The 18,325-nt window shown below is 41.6% G+C and overlaps 1 protein-coding gene across 1 annotated transcript in view; it reads right to left on the bottom strand.

Annotated features, from left to right (window-relative positions):
* Positions 1-17,754, bottom strand: part of LOC112137651 (neuronal acetylcholine receptor subunit alpha-3) — a 38,035-nt gene extending 20,281 nt beyond the window's left edge. Inside the window, exons 1-3 of the mRNA XM_024260073.2 lie at positions 17,331-17,754; positions 4,250-4,389; positions 2,095-2,139 (exon numbers count right to left, since the gene is read on the bottom strand). Coding sequence (XP_024115841.1) covers positions 2,095-2,139; positions 4,250-4,389; positions 17,331-17,388 — 243 coding nt within the window. The 5' untranslated portion in view covers positions 17,389-17,754. The remainder of the gene's footprint in view (positions 1-2,094; positions 2,140-4,249; positions 4,390-17,330) is intronic.
* Between the last annotated feature and the right edge of the window lie 571 nt (positions 17,755-18,325).

Genomic DNA, 18,325 nt, shown 5'->3' with positions numbered 1-18,325 from the left:
ATTGAGTTCAACACTCCTCTTCTGCCACAAGCCCACTGAACAGGTCTCAGTGGCCTTTCTTCCCGTCACTCGCTCGGGCGTCTGTCTCGCTGCTCCCCAGCAGATTATTTCTTGTTAAAAAATTTTTTGAAGAGAAAATTTAAACTACAATGAGTACCACTGAACACACATTCAGCTTTAGGAATTAAATTAATTGTATTTTTTTATTTTTAGTCATAAAAATCATGTCTTTAGTAAGTCACTAATGACGGTATTGAAAATGACCCTGTGTCTATTTTTAGACACCGCGGAGTACAGTATTATCTTAATGCCACTCAAGCCTAGTTTCTGTATCTTCTTTTTCCAGGTCAAGGTCATGTGGTTTTTGGAGTCTACCCAGCTACAGTTGTACCCCGGCAAAGCCGGGGTACAACCTGGACAAACCACCAGTTCATACGGGGCCTGAACTCCAACTAATGAAATATAAATGTAAACCATAGACTCCAGCATCCCTGTGATCCCAAAACGGGAATCACTGTTCAGATGGATGGATGGATATACCTTTTTCATATCAGGATATCTTTTTTTATAGAAAAAAGGAAAATTTAAAAATAAAAATGTTCAAAAAATAAAAAGGTGGAACCACATTCTGTAATGGAGTTGGACTAAAAACCCTGTTGTGAACAGATGCAGAAGCTATTTTATAACTTCACAAAACAGAATTAATTAATTTAGAAACAAATTGCATGGAGGCTGTAAGTAAATCTGCAAAACATGTTATCAGGGCTTTCATTAAAAACACAGCGCCGGTTCTGACCCAGACTGTGGAAAAAAGCTGATGTAGAGGTTCTGTTCATGTGAATACCTTCAGCTCTATCTTTAACCTCGAAGAATGAGCAAAGCTTTTTTTAGACATCAAGAACACAAAGACAATTTTCAGATGACTGATTTCCAGTCTTTAAACTACGGTGGCCCTGAAGTACAAATCAAACAACCCCCCCAAAAAAATTCACTGCAAAAGCGTTTTATTTAATATATTATCTATTTATTTTTTCCTAACTTGTCCTGTCCAACAGCTGAGCAAACAGAAAAGCGCTGAGAGCCTCTTGTGATTACTGTCACAACAGGGGGTTGTTGATCTTCTAACACACAAAGTGTATATTTGCATAAACCCCATGTAACTGTAAGGAATTGTATGCTAAACTTTATTTGTATTGATTATGGTTTAAACTTTGAATCCGCCAGGCAATCCCGCCAAGCACCCCAACCAGGCACGTGGGGCCACCGCAGAGGCTCCCCACGCCAGAGAGCGGGAAGGCACAGGAGCACAGAGAGCGCACGCCCCAGCTCAGCCAGAAGAGCAAGCACTGGTCAGGCCCTAACGGGACCGGGGCAGCCCGACCAGCCATGACCCCCAACGATTGCCTCAGTGGAGACTGCAGTGGGGGCCCAGACCCCCCAGGCCCCTTTTCCAGTGACGTCCAGTAAAGTTTAAAAATATACAGAGTTGATGGAAGAGAAACACTTCCATAAATATGTTTTTTGTTGATTCATCAATGCCATTAGCTCTTAGGGGCCACCGTACTTAACCCCTCTATTCCAGAGTTCATTTCCAACAATGTAAACAACATATATCCCGGTGGTACTTTAATTTAGAAATCCAAGCGGAGGGTCTGATGTTTTTGGAGCGAAACCCCTCAACAGATAGCAGTGAAATCTGAACGGGGAGTTCAGAATAAAGGCTAACTTCTGAGTGAAAAGCGGCTGGTGAGCTTGAAAGTTGGAGACCCGCTTTTCCGGATTGGGGAGACAGAGCGGGAGTCGGGAGTGGAAGTGGTGGAGCTAAGGTGCACCAGGCTGGGTCGTATTGGCACGGACCCGTTGTCTTTCCTCGACCCACTGAATCGTGTTGGATTATTGCAACACTTTCATTGTTTTGAAAGAGGAACAACAGGCCTGCAATGTTTTTTTTCTTTTTATTGAGCCGGTGATGTTAAATTATTGGAGTTCAAGACTTAATTTGAAGAGATTAATTCCTGCATCAACATCTGAGTCTGACATGAATGTTCTACCACAGCTAGTGACCAGTGTTTGTGTGCACCTGTGAATACTCACATGTCTGAGCCATAAGTTTGTTTCCATGATTTGATTGACCTCATCCTGCAGAAGAACCAAACAGGAAGCATGTTAGGAGTGGAAACCATAGGGCTGCTCTTCCTGCATCTCCACTTCATCCCACGGTGGCTTTCTACAGGATAATAGAAAATCCTGCTGGGAGCTCAAATCCACTTTTAAAAGACGAATTCATTCCCTGAACTTTGCCCTCTGGAGCTCGCTCTCACAAAAGGTCGATTGTGAGTTTAATAATAGATGAAGCTTCACACTTTACCCGTTCTCTGCAATAAGTGTTGATTCTCACAATTCTGCAGCATTGAGGACACAAACACATGTACTTGAACGGCTCGTAGACACGAGCTCTTGGTCGCTTTACGTCTAATCTTTTCAAGAATCTGCATTTGACTCAAATCCAAAGGAAGGATCCCACCAGTGGATTTCTATTCAAATCTGAACTTCTTCACAGAGTAAAAACACTCTTTTCCACAGGAGAATTCTCCCTCAACACCAACACATGAAACCCAACAATGTAATGGGACAGCAGGGCAGCATGACAAGAACATTCAAGGACCCTAAAACACGTCTAAGATGACTAACTGATGTTCATTCCTCAGATGTTATTTCTGCAGCAGGAACAAAGCTGAGTCTGGACCGACCGACCAACCGAGTGACCGACTGATGGGGTTTTCTATGAGCATCATTGTACATCAAATGTACTTTTATTAGACATATACAGGGTGCTGTTTGTAACTCTGCAAAGCAAAATTTTAACATCAATTTAGATTTGGTTAATTTGCCTGTTTTAGAAGAAAAAAACAGGTCTGGTTATTAGAATCCATATTTTCACCTTTAAATTTGTGCATTTATAAATGTTGCTTAATGTTATAATGTTGTTCTTCAAACTAAATATTTACGCTTTGTAACTCAATGTTTAACTTTTTAAATAAACATTTTGTTTGGAGCAAAATACTTAATTTTTCACTAAAAATGTAGTTTGTAGATAAATATTTAGCTCTAACCTAAATATATATTTATGAGCTAAATGTTTAACTATATATTTGGTTGGGATTTAAATATTTAGCTTTGATCTAAATATTTAGTTTGGAGCTAAAAAAATAGTTTGGAGTAATATATTAATCTTGGAAATAAATATTTTGCTTGGAGGCAAATATTTAGCTAGAATCGAAATATTTTGCTCCAAACTGAACATTTTAGCTCCAAACTAAATGTTTAGATCCAAGCAAAACATTTTTGTTTGGAACTAAAAAAATTGTTTGGAGCAAAAAATTTAGATTGAAAGCAAATATTTAGCTTTGATCTAAATATTTAATTTGGACTTAAATATTTAGCTTTGGTCTAAATATTTAGTGGAGATAAAACAAATAGTTTGGGGCTAGATATTTAGTTTGGAGATTAATTATTTAGCTTTGATCCAAATATTTAGTTTAGAGCTGAAAATCTAGTTTGGAGCCTAATACTTAGTTTGAACCTAAATATTTAGATTGGAGTTAAATATCTGGTTTGGAGCTAAATATTTAGCTTTTATCTAAATATTTTTTCTTTAAGCAAATATTTAGTTTAGAAAATAAATATCTAATATTTAATTTGAAACCTAAATGCCTAATTTCATCAATTCACATTTTTAGCTTTTTGGATAATAATATCATTATAAAATCAATATTTAGCATAAAATTAGATATTTAGTTACAAATCTTAAATATTTTATATTAAAAGGTAAAATAGGCATTTGAAAAATTAGACCTGTCTTTATCAGCTAAAACATGCTAAACAATAAACAAATTACTGTTAAAAGGTTACTTTGAAAGTGTACAAACAACATCCCTGAGACATATTTGTCTTCATCTTACTTAGACAAAAGGAGACACGTTTTCTTTTATAGTTACATTTTTCATTAGACTCAAAATGTAATTTTAATCAACATTTTTACAATGTAGCTTTTAAGAATTTCATGTCCAGGAGCCTTCACAAGGCTTTTGCTGGAAAGACAATAAATCTGCAGAACGTGTTTGCAGGAAGACAGCTGTAGCGTTCAGGGCTGTATCAAAGAGGACGCCGCCGCCGTGAGCAGGACTTTAACAACCTTTGAAGTTGGTGCACGAGTGCAGGTGAGTGAGGGTTCATGTGTCAAACTCACCACTTTAACCAGCTGTGAGATGGAAACTTCAAACTCCACCGTGACTGGATCAGAGACGTTCTGCACGGGTCGGATGAACTGGTTGTAGCGTCTGAAGAGCTTCCTGAACAGCCGGTCCTCTGCTTTGGAGGAGAAGCAGCCTGGACGTGCAAAGGTGAGGAAGAGGAGGGGAGACTCAACACAGAAGCACAAATCTGTACCTTAGATCACACTAAATATGGGAAAAAAAAATCTGAGTTTTGACCAAATCTTTCTTTGTTCTTTGCAATAAAATGTAAAATGCCCAGCAGAAAGAATGAGGGGAAAACCAGACGAGAGAAAATATTTGACCCTTAACAATTAAACAATAAATTAAAAACCATAAACTCTGTGTCTATGTTCTTTCCTTGAACTGTTCTGCCTCTCAGCCCTCATGAACCAGACCTCTCCCTTGCAGCTTCCAGAGAGGTGTGATGCTCCTGTCATCCTCAGCTCATCACGGCTTCATGTTTGAACATGATTTATTTACTTCTGTTTGACTCACAAACTCTCTGCTCCACCCTCAGAAATCCTCGTCTACTCTTGTTGGATGTGACGGTGTCATCCAAACATCCTGAGAAGTCAAACTTGACTGTTAAGGTTCAGGACTGAAGGAAAAATAGAAGCATGTCGATGAAAATGTATAAAGAAACAAAAGTTTGTATTATGATGTTCTGATAACAAGAGCTGCAGCACTGACTGTTATTTGTTCATGTTAGTTGTGAATTTTGTCTTTGTTTCAGAGAAAAGTGTCCAAACTGATGAGACTAAATCAGGATGTTGAGCAGAAGTGTTTTGAAACAGTGTGTTGTCCTGAGAACCATGAATTATGTTTAGAAAAAAACGTATGGCCGGCATCAATTTAAAAAAATGAGCTAACTAATCGCAAACCTGGAATAAATGTAATGACTCCTATTCTTTTTGCTACTGTATTTGCCGACTTCTTATTTTCTGCAAATAAATTTTGGATTTTAACCCCCTGTGTGATTGACTTTGACACTCCTGATCTAACCTATCAGGATCATCAGCATTTATATCACTTTCCTTTGCCGCTGCAGTCGAGGCTCAGCGACGCGTTTCATGTTACCGTGACAACGTACTAAAAAACAACAAGAATTAAGCACTAAAAACTGAATATTTAATTATTTTGTAAATAATCCTAGTATAAGTGGGATAATACCCAATGAACGCCGTGGAAGCTTGAACTTCTGAAGCAATGCGAAGGACTGTTTCTACCGGAGGTGTAAATAATGTGAGTTCATAAATACTAATTCTTTATGATTAATCGGAATGCTCACAGCTCTAGAAAAAGAGCCAATTCCAGAGTTTATCTCTAAACCGCAAATCCATAAATACATTATTGTCCTAAACTAAATTATTTGGAAGAGTTTGTTTCTGCCTTTTCCTCATGGAGAGCTTTAAACGTATTGATTTCTTTCTGTAAATATTTCAAACTCCTGAATGATGCAGCCAGATCTGAGGTGTGAGGACTCATGCTTTAAACCCAGTCGGGGTGAGAGTGCAGCCACAGCCAGGAAGCATCAGTCAGTGCTGCTTGTGTAAGCTGCTGCATGAGTTTTCAAACTGCACAGCATCAAAGTGACATGTTGAAAGTTCTGGACAGTTTTTGAAGGCACTCCTCTTCCTCCAACAGCCGTCAGGAGCTGCATGGAGAACCCACTCGCTCCCTGTCATCCTCTTTAAATATCCAGATCGATGCATGTTTCTCCCCAGAGGGACGGCTAGTGCTGAAAATGAGAGACAGATCTGGAAAGTGATGGTGAAAAAAGAGATTATCAGCACTTAAAGGAAGGACCTGTGTCACCTTAAAGACTGCAGCCGTCCAGCTTTTAGCTCTTTGAATTGTTTTGTCACTTAAAAGACTTTTTGTCTTCAAATAATTCCTGCTAAACTGGGCTCTGGAAAGATAAAACTCATCATTTTAATGGAAGTTCTGCTGAAAGACTCTTGACCTTATTTAACCAAAGCTCTGCTTCAAAGGCGGACAATAACCCTCTCCACTCAGACAGCCAAAGCCAGCTGCTGATGAACTCCTGATGGCAGCCCTCTGGAGACGGACACGCCAGGACCAGTGTGAAGACACATGGGGGGGAGAGGGCGGCGAACAGGGGAGGTGTCACCACTCAGACCAGATGAAGATGAATAAATTATGTTTGTGTTTCCAGCAGAGCAGCAGTATGTTATATATATGTTAATAGATGCTTTTAAATGCTACATTTGAGTTTCCATGTTGATGGTTTGTTCATGGGATCCAGCTGCTGCCATGACCCTTCACCCCTACTCTGTTCTGGGAACCTATTCCTAAGGGTGTCAATAAAGACTCATAATCAAGTTTTTAGATTTTACATTTTAGTTGTGCAGCTAAAGCAGGCGTGTCAAACTCAATCGCACAGGAGACCAAAATCCACAACACACAGTAGGTTGTGGGCCAAAAAGGACAAAGACTTAGTGAATATATAAAGAAACTAAATTGTTTGAATAAGGACTGTGAATGTTGACACGATTAATAGAACATAATTAATTATTTGATATTTAGAAACGACATCAAGCGTCCTGCTGTCCAGCTGTGAGATCAGCGTAACAAAACCCAGTCTAAAGTAAACTTTTTTACATTCTGTGATTGAGATTTTATGAAATTAAAGAGATAATGTGCATTTATTTGTAGCTTTCGGACAAAAGCGATCTTTTATTTTAATAAATAAAGCGGAGAACTAAGTCAGTCTGACGGCTGTAATGCAGCAGCAGCAGTGCACCTGCTATGGGGGCCAAATGGAGCTGTCTGCTGTGAGAAATCCAACAACAAGAAAACCAACCATTTTTTTGTTTTGGGAGGGGGACCTACATGAATTTTCCACAATAACAAGCATCGGCGTTGTCTACAAATTGCAGAACCTCCGCGGTTCTCCGTGAAAGTCCCGCCCACGCGAAGATCTACCTGGATTTCATCCGAGCCGACCGGAAATCCAGCTGGATCAAACTTCTACCAAAAATGTGTTTTATTAATTTTCCAATTTTCAAAGAAAAATTATGAGAAAAAGTTAAAAAAAAAAAAAAAAAACAGAATTCCAGGAAAAATATCAAATAGACAGCAGAGCTCTTAGGAGAGAAATTCTGTTTTTTTTGTTTTTTCTGGGGCTGCCTGCTGTGACTTTAGCCTGATTTTTTTCTTTTTTCATTAAAAAACATGTTAATTAGTTTTTTGACAAATTTTATTCTTGTCGTTTTTATAAAATGTATTTATTTTTACAAACATTCATTCTTTGTTGTAAAAACAGCTTGTTAAACATTCTTGGGATTTCCACAGTAAAATGAAACTTAGTTTTCCAGACAGAATTTTCTCTTTTTAGATGTTTTTATGTCTAGTGTGTGAATAAAACATGGAAAAATGAGTAAATGAAGGCAGTGTCACGTAGGAGAGATTGTACTGATCAAAATGATACTAAATAAGCAGCATGTAGTCTTCCAGATGGAAAATACAGAAAATACAAACATAGACAAAAGCTGAGTACCCTAACCCAGTACCGGTACCCTGACCTTATCCCGGTAATAGTTTGCGTCCAGTACTGCGTCCAGTTCAGGTCCGGTACCAGTATCCTTACTACCAGACCAGAAGCAGTACCGGGTTTTAGGTTCCAGTAAACTACGCGTCATGATACTAGACTGGTTCTTGTTTGCGGCCCAGAGGTTGGGGACTCATGATTTAACAGTCACTACTTCAAAAAATGACGAGTTGGGGACAACCAAAACGTCAAAATGTGACGACTTGGGAGTGAGAATGTGCTGTAAATTCAGCCCACAGGTAAATCACATAGAGCTCATAGTGGGATGTTTTATACTTGAAATAAGAAATAAAAGGTCATCAAAACTGTTAGAGTGATGTGTGGCTGTTGATCCCTCCCATGACAAAAGTTTACAGGATTTCATGTCTGCCACAGTCACCAGAGAAGACAAAAAAATCATGGAAAAAAGTTTAGTGCGTTGTCTTGTGGGGACCAGATGACCCCACAGTGATGTAAACATGCCTAGGATAGTACAAGGGTTACAGTCCCCTATGACAATTTTTTTATTAAAACAAAATGTTCCCAGTAGTGTTTTAGTTATGAATATGAAGTTTTTTAACCAAAATCCAACGACCTAAATGTCTTCAAAAGTAATTTTTAATGTTGATCTGAAGCCTCTGTTTCCAAAATCTCCTCTGAGGGGGTGTGGCTTTTGGAGCTCCGCCCCTGATCCCCCTGTCTGATAATGATAGTTATGTGTCTCACTAGCATAAATCTTCACCGCTGCTACATAAAAACATCCATCAATCTGGGTAATGTCCAGCCGTATGGTTCTGATCCGGATGTCAGCTGGACGAGGAAGTGAAGATCTTCATGGACAGAACTTCCTCCAAAATCCTGATTCTTTCTCCTTCCAGTTCACCAAAGACTCTTTTAGCTAATTCTCCAATGTTTATTGACTGTGATCAATACATTCAATCATTGGTTTCTCAGAGTTCTTGATAAAATAATCAAAGCTAACATCAAAATGCTCTTTCATTGATTTACAATCCTTTCCAACTGCGGTCAAATGAGCCGCCGTTCACATTTCCGTGGTCACATCAAGAAGCTCCGTGGAGTCTGGTGGAGATTTTCCAGCGTTCTCAGTCCTGCTACCGTAAGTATTGGATGAAACTCACACCAAAAATCCAGTGATGCTGATTTGACCACAGAAATGTGAACGGCGGCTCATTTGACTGCAGTCAATGTGAAGATACCATCTTCTCTTCTCCAGAACCTGAACTAGACACTAGGAACAGATGAGGGTTTAGTGCATGTGCAGCAGAGCTGTTGATGGAAAGAAGATCATTCATTCAAACAGAGTCTGTCCAAGACACTTTGATTGATTTAAAAGGAGAAATACTCGGAAATGAAAAAAACAAAATGATTTCTTATAACATTTGTTCTTTTTCGGAAGAAAAATGACACAGAGATGTTAAAAACTCTAAAAACAGGATTTTTATCAGAGGGGGACTTTAATATTCTGTTTGATATCAAGTTTTTGTTGATAAAATTCAGTTTTTCTTTAACAATCAGATTTTGTAGATGTTAGAATACCTACAAAATAAAATACAGAAACCGCCTTTGCATTGTTCTTTTTATACATAGAGTAAACTTTAACCAAATGAAAACAATTATCAGTGTTCTTTGCACCCAGGCTTTTAATTTGAAAAGAGGAAAAATGAGAACCTGCCTTACATGCTAACATCAAACAAGCAGTCTAAACAAACACCAGCAGCTCACAACTTTTGAGCTTCAGTTTGTTTTGCAGTTTCACTTTGGACATTACTGGATGCTGAGTTTGCAGTTACTTACGGGAAATAATTTCTGGCTCCTGTTGGAAAACCATTTAGCGCTCCTCCTCTCTCCCCTGAGCACGGGAGAAGCTTTTAGAGGAGAGGAAGAAAGAAGGAAGAGGAGAAGCAGAGAGAGGAGAGCTATTCATCTCTCAAGTGTGCAGGGATTATTAATGATAAACTATTTGTTTCCTTTTAAAGAATATGAAACTCCACAAAAGAAAAAGAAAATCCATACAGATTTGGAAAGTGGATGAAAAGGATCTGGAGGGATTTGAGAGACGTAAAAAGTTTAAGATGTAAAACAGTGGGGATTTGGAGCAGGAAGCTTCATCACGCTGACAGACCAGCAGAGATCACTTTATGTCTAAAGGAAGTCACAGATTATTAGTTACTATTGTGTCCTGGACACAATGATGGCAAAGCCTGGGATTTGAACCGCTGATCAAAACATAAAATCTCTCATGGTTCAAACAGACGGGTTTCAACTGTAGGAAGAAAAACTGAGCTCACACAAAACATAAAATTAAAGAAAACTTCTCACTGAGAGTCAGTGGCACCACCCACCTTTACCCCATTCACACTTTTTGGATGGTGATGGAGCATTTATAAGAGATGTGACCCAACATTAGTCCTACTTTGAATGAATGAATTTCTATTGACAGAATAGCTTCTGTTTGACAACAACAGAAAGCAGTAAGAGGTCTGCAGGTTGCCGACACAAAAACCACTCCTGACAACTCTGTACGGTTTGTTTGTTTGTTTGTTTGTTTGTTTGTTTGCATTCGCTAAATGTTTGTGCATCAACGTGCTTTTTGTTTGCCAGCACACAGAGAGATGGAAATGCTGCCAGCTTTCAGCTATTGATCCGTCGGATCACTCGCGAACATGGCAGCTGTTAAACATGACGGCCATGATGCGTGCATAGTCTCCAAACAACGTTTCCATGGGCGAGTGGATGCACACCCGGTCAGAGCTGAACTGATCTGCCTGTCTGCCAAACAAAAGGTGCTAAAGTGAGTTAGAGTGGAAAGATGACCTCCATCCCACAGGAGAAGAGACAAATAAAGAGATCTATGTTTTAAACGATTTTGACACGCTTCAAAGGGAAAGAAAAGTAAAATAATAGACATCACGGAGACAAAAATTAAAAGTTTGCATCAGGAAAATAAAATGATCCACATAAACACCAAGTTAGATAAGTTTTTGAGTAACGATTTCATGAAAAACCTCTACACCACATGTGTCAAAGTCAAGGAAGATCATTTTACTTTATTGTTATGAATAGCCCGATGTTATCTTGCACTTATTTCTAACTTATATTGACAAAATATATTTTTATGGAGAATAAAATATTGAGGCCCTGCGGCAGACTGGCGACCTATCCAGGGTGCACCCCGCCTTCGCCCATCAGCAGCCGGGTTAGGCTCCGGCACCCCGCCACCCCGGAAGGGAAAAAGCGGTCAGGAAAATTAATTAATTAATAAAATAATGAAAGTTATTTAAAGTTTAAGTTGATTGCAACGGAGTGACGTGGGATCACTCCCCAGTGGGCCCACCACCTGCAGGGGAGCTCTGAAGGGTCCGGTGCATTGCGGCAGTCGAAGGTGAGTGCCTCGGCGGCCCAAACCCCGGGCATGGAATTTAAAGTTAAAGTAAAGGTCCCCCTATTTGTCACGCACCTAAGTGTGTGAAATTTGTTCTCCGCATTTGACCCCTCCCCTGGGGGAGCAGTGAGCTGCAGACACAGCCGCGCTCGGGAACCATTTGGTGGTTTAACTCCCCAGTCCAACTCCTTAGTGCTGAGTGTCAAGCAGGGAGGCACTGGGTCCAATTTTTAGAGTCTTTGGTATGACTCGGCTGAGATTTGAACCCACGACCTTCCAATCTCAGGGCAGACACTCTACCACAAGGCCACTGAGCTGGTTGGAATTTGGCTTTTGGGATATGGAATGTCACCTCTCTGGGAGGGAAGGAGCCTGAGCTTGTGCAAGAGGTTGAGAGATACCGGCTAGATATAGTTGGGCTCACCTCCATGCACAGCCTGGGCTCTGAAACTCAGTCCCTCGAGAGAGGCTGGACTCTACCACTCTGGAGTTGCCCATGGTGAGAGGCGGCGGGCCGGGGTAGGCTTACTTGTGAGAACCAGCTCAGCCACCAAGAGTTGGAGTTTGCACCGGTGGACAAGAGGGTCGTGTCCCTTCGGGTGGGGGACAGGTCTCTGACTGTGGTTTCGGCTTATGGGCCAAACAGCAGTTCGGAGTACCCGGCCTTCCTGGTGTCTCTTGAAGGGGTACTGGAAAGTGCCCCAACAGGGGACTCCGTCGTCCTCCTGGGGGACTTCAATGCCCACGTGGGCAATGACAGTGGCACCTGGAGGGGCATGATTGGTAGGAATGGCTTCCCTGACCTGAACCCGAGCTGTGTTTTGTTGTTGGACTTCTGTGCACTTCCGGCCGTGTGTTTAGGACACTTGGGTAAAGAGAGGGGCAGAGCTGTCCACTGATCACTACCTGGTGGTGAGTTGGATTCGCTGGCGGGGGAGGAAGCGGGAAAGACTTGGAAGACCCAAACATACTGTGAGGGTCTGCAGGGAACGTCTGGCTGAGCTCTCCGTCAGGGAGGTCTTTAACTCCCACATCCGGGAAAACTTCAAGCAGGTACCGAGGGAGGTTGGTGACATTGAGTCAGAGTGAACCATCTTCTCCACCTCTATTGTCTCTGCTGCTTTCTGGAGCTGCGGTCGCAGGGTCTCTGGTGCCTGTCGTGGTGGCAACCCCCGAACCCGGTGGTGGACACCGGAAGTAAGGGATGCCGTCAAGCTGAAGAAGGAGTCCTATCAGGCCTGGCTGGCTTGTGGGACTCCAGAGGCAGCTGACAGGTACCGGCAGTTTAAGCGAGCTGCGGCCCGGGCTGTGTTGGAGGCAAAAACTCGGTCCTGGGAGGAGTTTGGTGAGGCCATGGAGAAGGACTATCGGTTGGCCTCAAAGAGATTCTGGCAAACCATCCGGCGACTCAGGAGGGGAAAGCAGTTTTCTGCAGGCACCGTTTTCAGTGCAGGTGGGGATCTGTTGACTTTAACTGTGGACATTGTCGGGCGGTGGAAAGAATACTTTGAGGATCTCCTCAACCCTGCAGACACGCCTTCCGTTGAGGAAGTAGAGGCTGAGGAAACTGGGGTGGAACTGTCCATTACCCAAGCTGAGGTCACTGAAGTAGTCAAAGAGCTCCTTGGTGGCAAGGCTCCGGGGGTGGATGAGGTTCGCCCTGAGTACCTCAAGTCTCTGGATGCTGTGGGAGTGTTTGGTTGACACGTCTCTGCAGCATTGCGTGGCAGACAGGAACTGTACCACTGGACTGGCAGACTGGGGTGGTGGTTCCCCTTTTCAAGAAGGGGGACCGGAGGGTGAGTTCCAACTACCAGGGAATCACACTCCTCAGCCTTCCTGGGAAAGTCTATGCCAGGGTACTGGAGAGGAGAGTCCATCCAATGGTCGAACCTCAGATTCAAGAACAACAGTACGGTTTCCGTCCCGGTCGTGGAACAGTGGACCAGCTCTACACCCTCTTCAGAGTGCTGGAGGGTTCGTGGGAGTTCGCTCATCCAGTCCATATGTGTCTTGTGGATTTGGAGAAGGCGTTCAACCGCGTTCGCTGCGGTGTCCTGTGGAGGGTGCTCTGGGAGTATGGGGTCCGGGGAGCCTTACTGAGGGCTGTCTGGTCTCTGTACGACCGGAGCAGGAGCTTGGTTCGCATGGCCGGCAGTAAGTCAGACCTGTTTCCGGTGCATGTTGGACTCCAGCGGGCTGCCCTTTATCACCGGTTCTGTTCATAGTCTTTATGGACAGAATTTCTAAGCGCAGCCAGGGGCCGGAGGGGATCTGGTTTGGGGACCACAGGATTTCATCTCTGCTCTTTGCAGATGATGTTGTACTGTTGGCTTGATTGAGCCAGGACCTCCAGCATGTATTATCAGCTTCAACGTTTTCAGCTATCAGCTTCTGTGTTTTTAGCTATCAATTTCAGAATTTTTAGCTATCTGCACTAGCAATTTAGCAGCAAAACTCAGCTTACAGCATTTAAACTAGCATTATTACAGGTAATGCTATATCTAGTTCATAATTATGTTAAAAAGTTATGGTTTTAGAGTCTTAAAAATTTAGGTTTAGAGTGTTCAGTGAATGTTTATCTGTAACCTGAGGTGTGTTTTGGATTTTAGTCCCATGTGTAACTGAGTTTGAAAGCCCTACTCTAAACAATAAATTGCCAGAGGGCCAAAAAAAAAAATATATAAATAAATAAAAAAAGCACAAATGGTATCTACATAACATGATGGAGTCTCTGTACGTTTGGAGCTTCATGTTTCAGCCCAGAAGGTTTTTTTTGTTAGAATATTTTTACACCAATAAGCAGCTGCTCCCCAGTGATAACCATCACCCTCAAAGGAGGAGAAATGTCTTTTCAGCTTGTACATTTTCAATAAATGAGATGACACCGAAACTGGTGTTTGTCTTTAAAAGCAGAGCGCTCAGATCTCATGGAGTCATGTATGTGTGTGGAACAACCCAGCAGATAGACTGTATCTGCCACCGTTCATAAATCATGCAGATGCTGTTTAAACCTTCAGAGCAAATGTTTATGACGATGCTTTGAAATGTTGCAGCATAATTATAGTTTGTGTGGCTGTTTGTGAGCGGTCACATGCACGATCCCTGCTCAGCTGAGGCCATCGATTACGATGCAGGATCTCTGCACGTCCTCTTCCTCAACAACAATTTTTTAAATCCTTTTTTGTCCCTTCTTCATTCACTTCCTTCTTTTTAAAGGGGCCATACCATGAAAATTCTACTTTTTGAGGTTTTAAGTGCATTTTACTGTTCATTCCTCACTATAATCCCCGAAAAACCTGCACCCTCAGCAGCAGCCCCTCCCATACCCACAAAAAAGAGTGGATCATATCGTGCTGATGTCAGCATGATGTGATCCCCCCCTTCAGAAACAATCTGTGCTGCAAGCTCCGCCCCCACACTACAAAGAACACACACCCACTTGTAGCAACAGATCATAAGACCATGTCTTTTAAGTGGCTGTGAGAGTTTTAGGCGTTTGTTTAAACTTCCAAAAGAAGAACCAGCACATCAGAACTGGTAGGATTTTATCTTCAGGAACTCTTTGTCAGTGACCGCCACTTCACAGATGACTGCTCGATAACCTTGGCATGTATCAAAGTGGTTTGGTCAAGAGACTAAATCTCAGAGCCGGCACCATTCCTACAATCAAACCGGATGAAGAGTCCAGACCTGTAAGTAAATCCTGCAGTTTACTGTAAGCATAGAACGCACCAGCTAACACCACAACTTCCACGCATGTTGCTCCTCGCGTACAGACGGTCTTGTATTATTTGGTTAACTGTAAACGTGTTTGGATGCATGATAACATCATTGTTTATGAAGGATGCCACATGAAGTGTAATTTTCCCTGTGTGTAAATACAAATAATCAATGTGTCTTCTGGATCAGATTGTGGGTCAGGAGTGTAAGGCTCCACAATCTGCGTATTTATCACGTTAAATTTCTGCCAAAAGTCTCCCACGGGCACAAATCAAACTCCATGAGCGCTCCTGTATCCCTGTGGGCACGTGGAAGTATTCTTACGCTCGTGAAAGTGGTGCTGTACTTGTGAAGGACTATACCTGCTCTTATTGAAGCATGCATGTGTAACAACTGCTGCGAGTTCGTGTAAAAAAACAAACGCAAAAAACAGAAATGTCAACTTGTGTGTGATTGGGCCACTTTGTTGTAGCCCCGCCCCGTTACCGCACAGGGATACAGGAGCGCTCGAGGAGTTTTGTGCCTGTGGGAAACTTTTGACGGAAATTTAACGCCACGTTTGTTTATGAGCATGAACCGCGGGCACTCTGAGGAGGCTCATTGACGGTCTATGGGCTGACTCAAGGATCACGTCGTGAAATGGGCGGGACCAACAAGGTGCGAAAGGCGGAGTCTCAGAGATCAAGTCGTTTTACTTCCGGGTATTAAAACGGTCCAGATAATTAAGAGAATCTGGTTACAGACAAAAATATGCCGCCCAAAAATTAATAGCCAGAAGTCCCTCCCCCTACCAGAGCCGGCCGCAAAAAAAAAAAAAAACATTCTGTTAAGCTTTCAACCTTTTACTAAGATTTTTTTTGTACATTTCGGAGTTTAGCTAATATTGCAGCTATATGCTAGCTGTTTTGGCTAATTTAGGCATTTTTTCAGCTAATATTTCAGCTGCATGCTAATGGTTTTGGTTAATATAGGGTTTTTTAGAAATATTTCAGCTACATGCTAATTGTTTCAGTTAATTTACGTCTTTTTTTTAGCTAATATTTCAGCTACACGCTAATTGTTTTGGCTAATTTAGTTTTTTTTTAATCTAATATTTCAGCTACATGCTAATTGTTTCAGTTAATTTAGCCTTTTTTAGCAAATATTTCAGCCACATGCAAATTTTTTTTGGCTAATTTAGCTTTTTTAAAGCTAATATTTCAGCTGCATCCTAGCTGTTTTGGCTAATTTAAGCATTTTTCCTTTTTTTTTTTTTCTGGGCTGTTTTGGAGTTCCACAAAATCAAGAGAATCTGGCTACAGAGAAAAAATGTGGCGCCGGAAAATAAATGGCCGGAAGTCCCTCCCCTTGCAGGGGCCGGCCATAAAAATAAATAAATAAATAAATAAAACATTGTTTTAAGTTTTTTTTCCCATTTCTTCTCTTTTTTATCAACCTTTTTCTTGTTTAATCGGTGACACTCTGTCATAGAGAATTAACAGCATTTTGCCGACTTTCTCTCTGGAGGCAAACGGGTGTAGTTATCCAAATTTGAACGTTTGTTAATATTGACTTTACAGATATAGAACGATTAATGTTCTCTAATCCATTTGAAGCTCATCTTACACACTAAACTATTAGACAGTTTTAGTTTATCCACATTTAAAAGCTTAAAAGCTGATAGTTCTGAAAAGTTTTTAAAATATCATTTTATACAAATGGCTAAAGTTATGATTTCAATTTCCGGCTACAGATTGATTCTGGTGTCATCTTGCGTGTGACCAGACGCCCCTCCAAAAAAATGGACTCATATTTTATGAATCATTTGTTTTTTAGGTAATATGTGCTCATATATATGGATGTAGTGCACTCTAAAAAGCTTAAGAAAATCATGGAATGGCCCCTTTAATGCTCATTTCTTTCTCCCTTTGGAAGCGTTTCATGATTCATAAAAAGCAGTCCTATTTCAGGAGGTCTCCTCATCATCTCTAGAAGGCTCAGACCTCCTGCAACCGCCTGAATCCCCACTCGGAATGCAGGAAAACAGATTCTTGTAAACACGTGTTCTTTGGGAAATAATTTGCATTCCTAAGAATTCATTATCCTTCAAACACATTTGTATGCATTTTTTGTGGCTCTTTTCTTTTCTTTCTCCTCAAATCCGTAATTTAGGTAAAAACTTTGCCATCATTTTAAAACAGAACGAGTTCTGAGACCATGAAGACATTTGGAAAATCTTCACATTTGATATTTTTCTCTGTAATATTAACCTATTTTCCGTTTTAGGGAAAGTTATCTCGAAGTCTTCTGCTCCAGAGCTCAAACATCTGAGTCTCTAGGGAGCTTTGGAGTGACCGGCTGACCGCAGCAATCCTCCCCCCCAAAACCTCCCGCTTACCTCGCGCGTCCAGAGCCACGAGGAGCAGCAGCACCGTCCATCCCGCCGTCTGCTTCATCGGTCCCCGCAGCAGCTGGAGCTTTGGCACTTCGAAACGGGAACGTGAAACAGGTCCGTGCAGTGGGAGCCAGTAATCACGGACGTCTGTGGCTGTGGCTGTCTTCCTCTGTCACCCGCGGGCTTCCTTCCCCGTTCGATCTGAACTTGAGTCTGCGCGTCCTCCCCTGCGCGCGCAAAACTCGCCGCTGGCGCACCCACATGGACTGCGCAGACATGACTGGCAGGGAGGAAAGAGGAGACGATCAATGTTTAATCTGTAAAAAGTTAGTTATTCAGTCTTATAGCCGATTACATACGTTTGTCACGTGCCAGCCCGGAAGAAGAGTTTCAAAGTTTGTAGTTGAAAAGAGACGCACGAGCGCAAAGCTGCTCCAGGAGCTGACCATGGTGCTGAAACCGCTTCACCTTCTGCGCAGCGTGTTGTTTGTTTGTTTGTTTGTTTGTTTGTTTGTTTGTTTGTTTGTTTGTTTGTTTGTTTGTTGTAATAAAGTTGTTCAGCAGGGAGTCAGTTCCATCTCCTGGAGCCTCCGGAGCGTTTGACATGCGGTGTCTCTGTTCAGCCACTGAAGTGCAGCACTGAGCTACAAACGGAAACATACTCACCTCCCGCCGTCACGCGCACAGGAGCTCCGCAGGTAAAAATTAAAAAAGCTTCTCCACGTGCAGAGGAAATTAATGCTACTAGTGTTTTAGAAAAAAAAAGTTAGATAAAGTTTACAGAGGGAAGTCTGTATGTATTATTGGTACGAGTTTCCTCTAAACACCAAATGTGTCCACTTACGTTATTTACTGGTTTAACCAAAGGGGTTTTAAACATGTTAACCACGTGACCAAAATCCACGAGAAGAATTCTAATAAACAAAAAATGAATGAAACCACTTTACAACTCATTTCAGTGTACCAAAAGAAAGACAAATTAAGAACTTTTCTAAAAA

This window comes from Oryzias melastigma, linkage group LG1 (genome assembly GCF_002922805.2).
Source record: "Oryzias melastigma strain HK-1 linkage group LG1, ASM292280v2, whole genome shotgun sequence".
NCBI lineage: Eukaryota > Metazoa > Chordata > Actinopteri > Beloniformes > Adrianichthyidae > Oryzias > Oryzias melastigma.
This window is presented reverse-complemented; position numbering and strand designations above follow the sequence as displayed.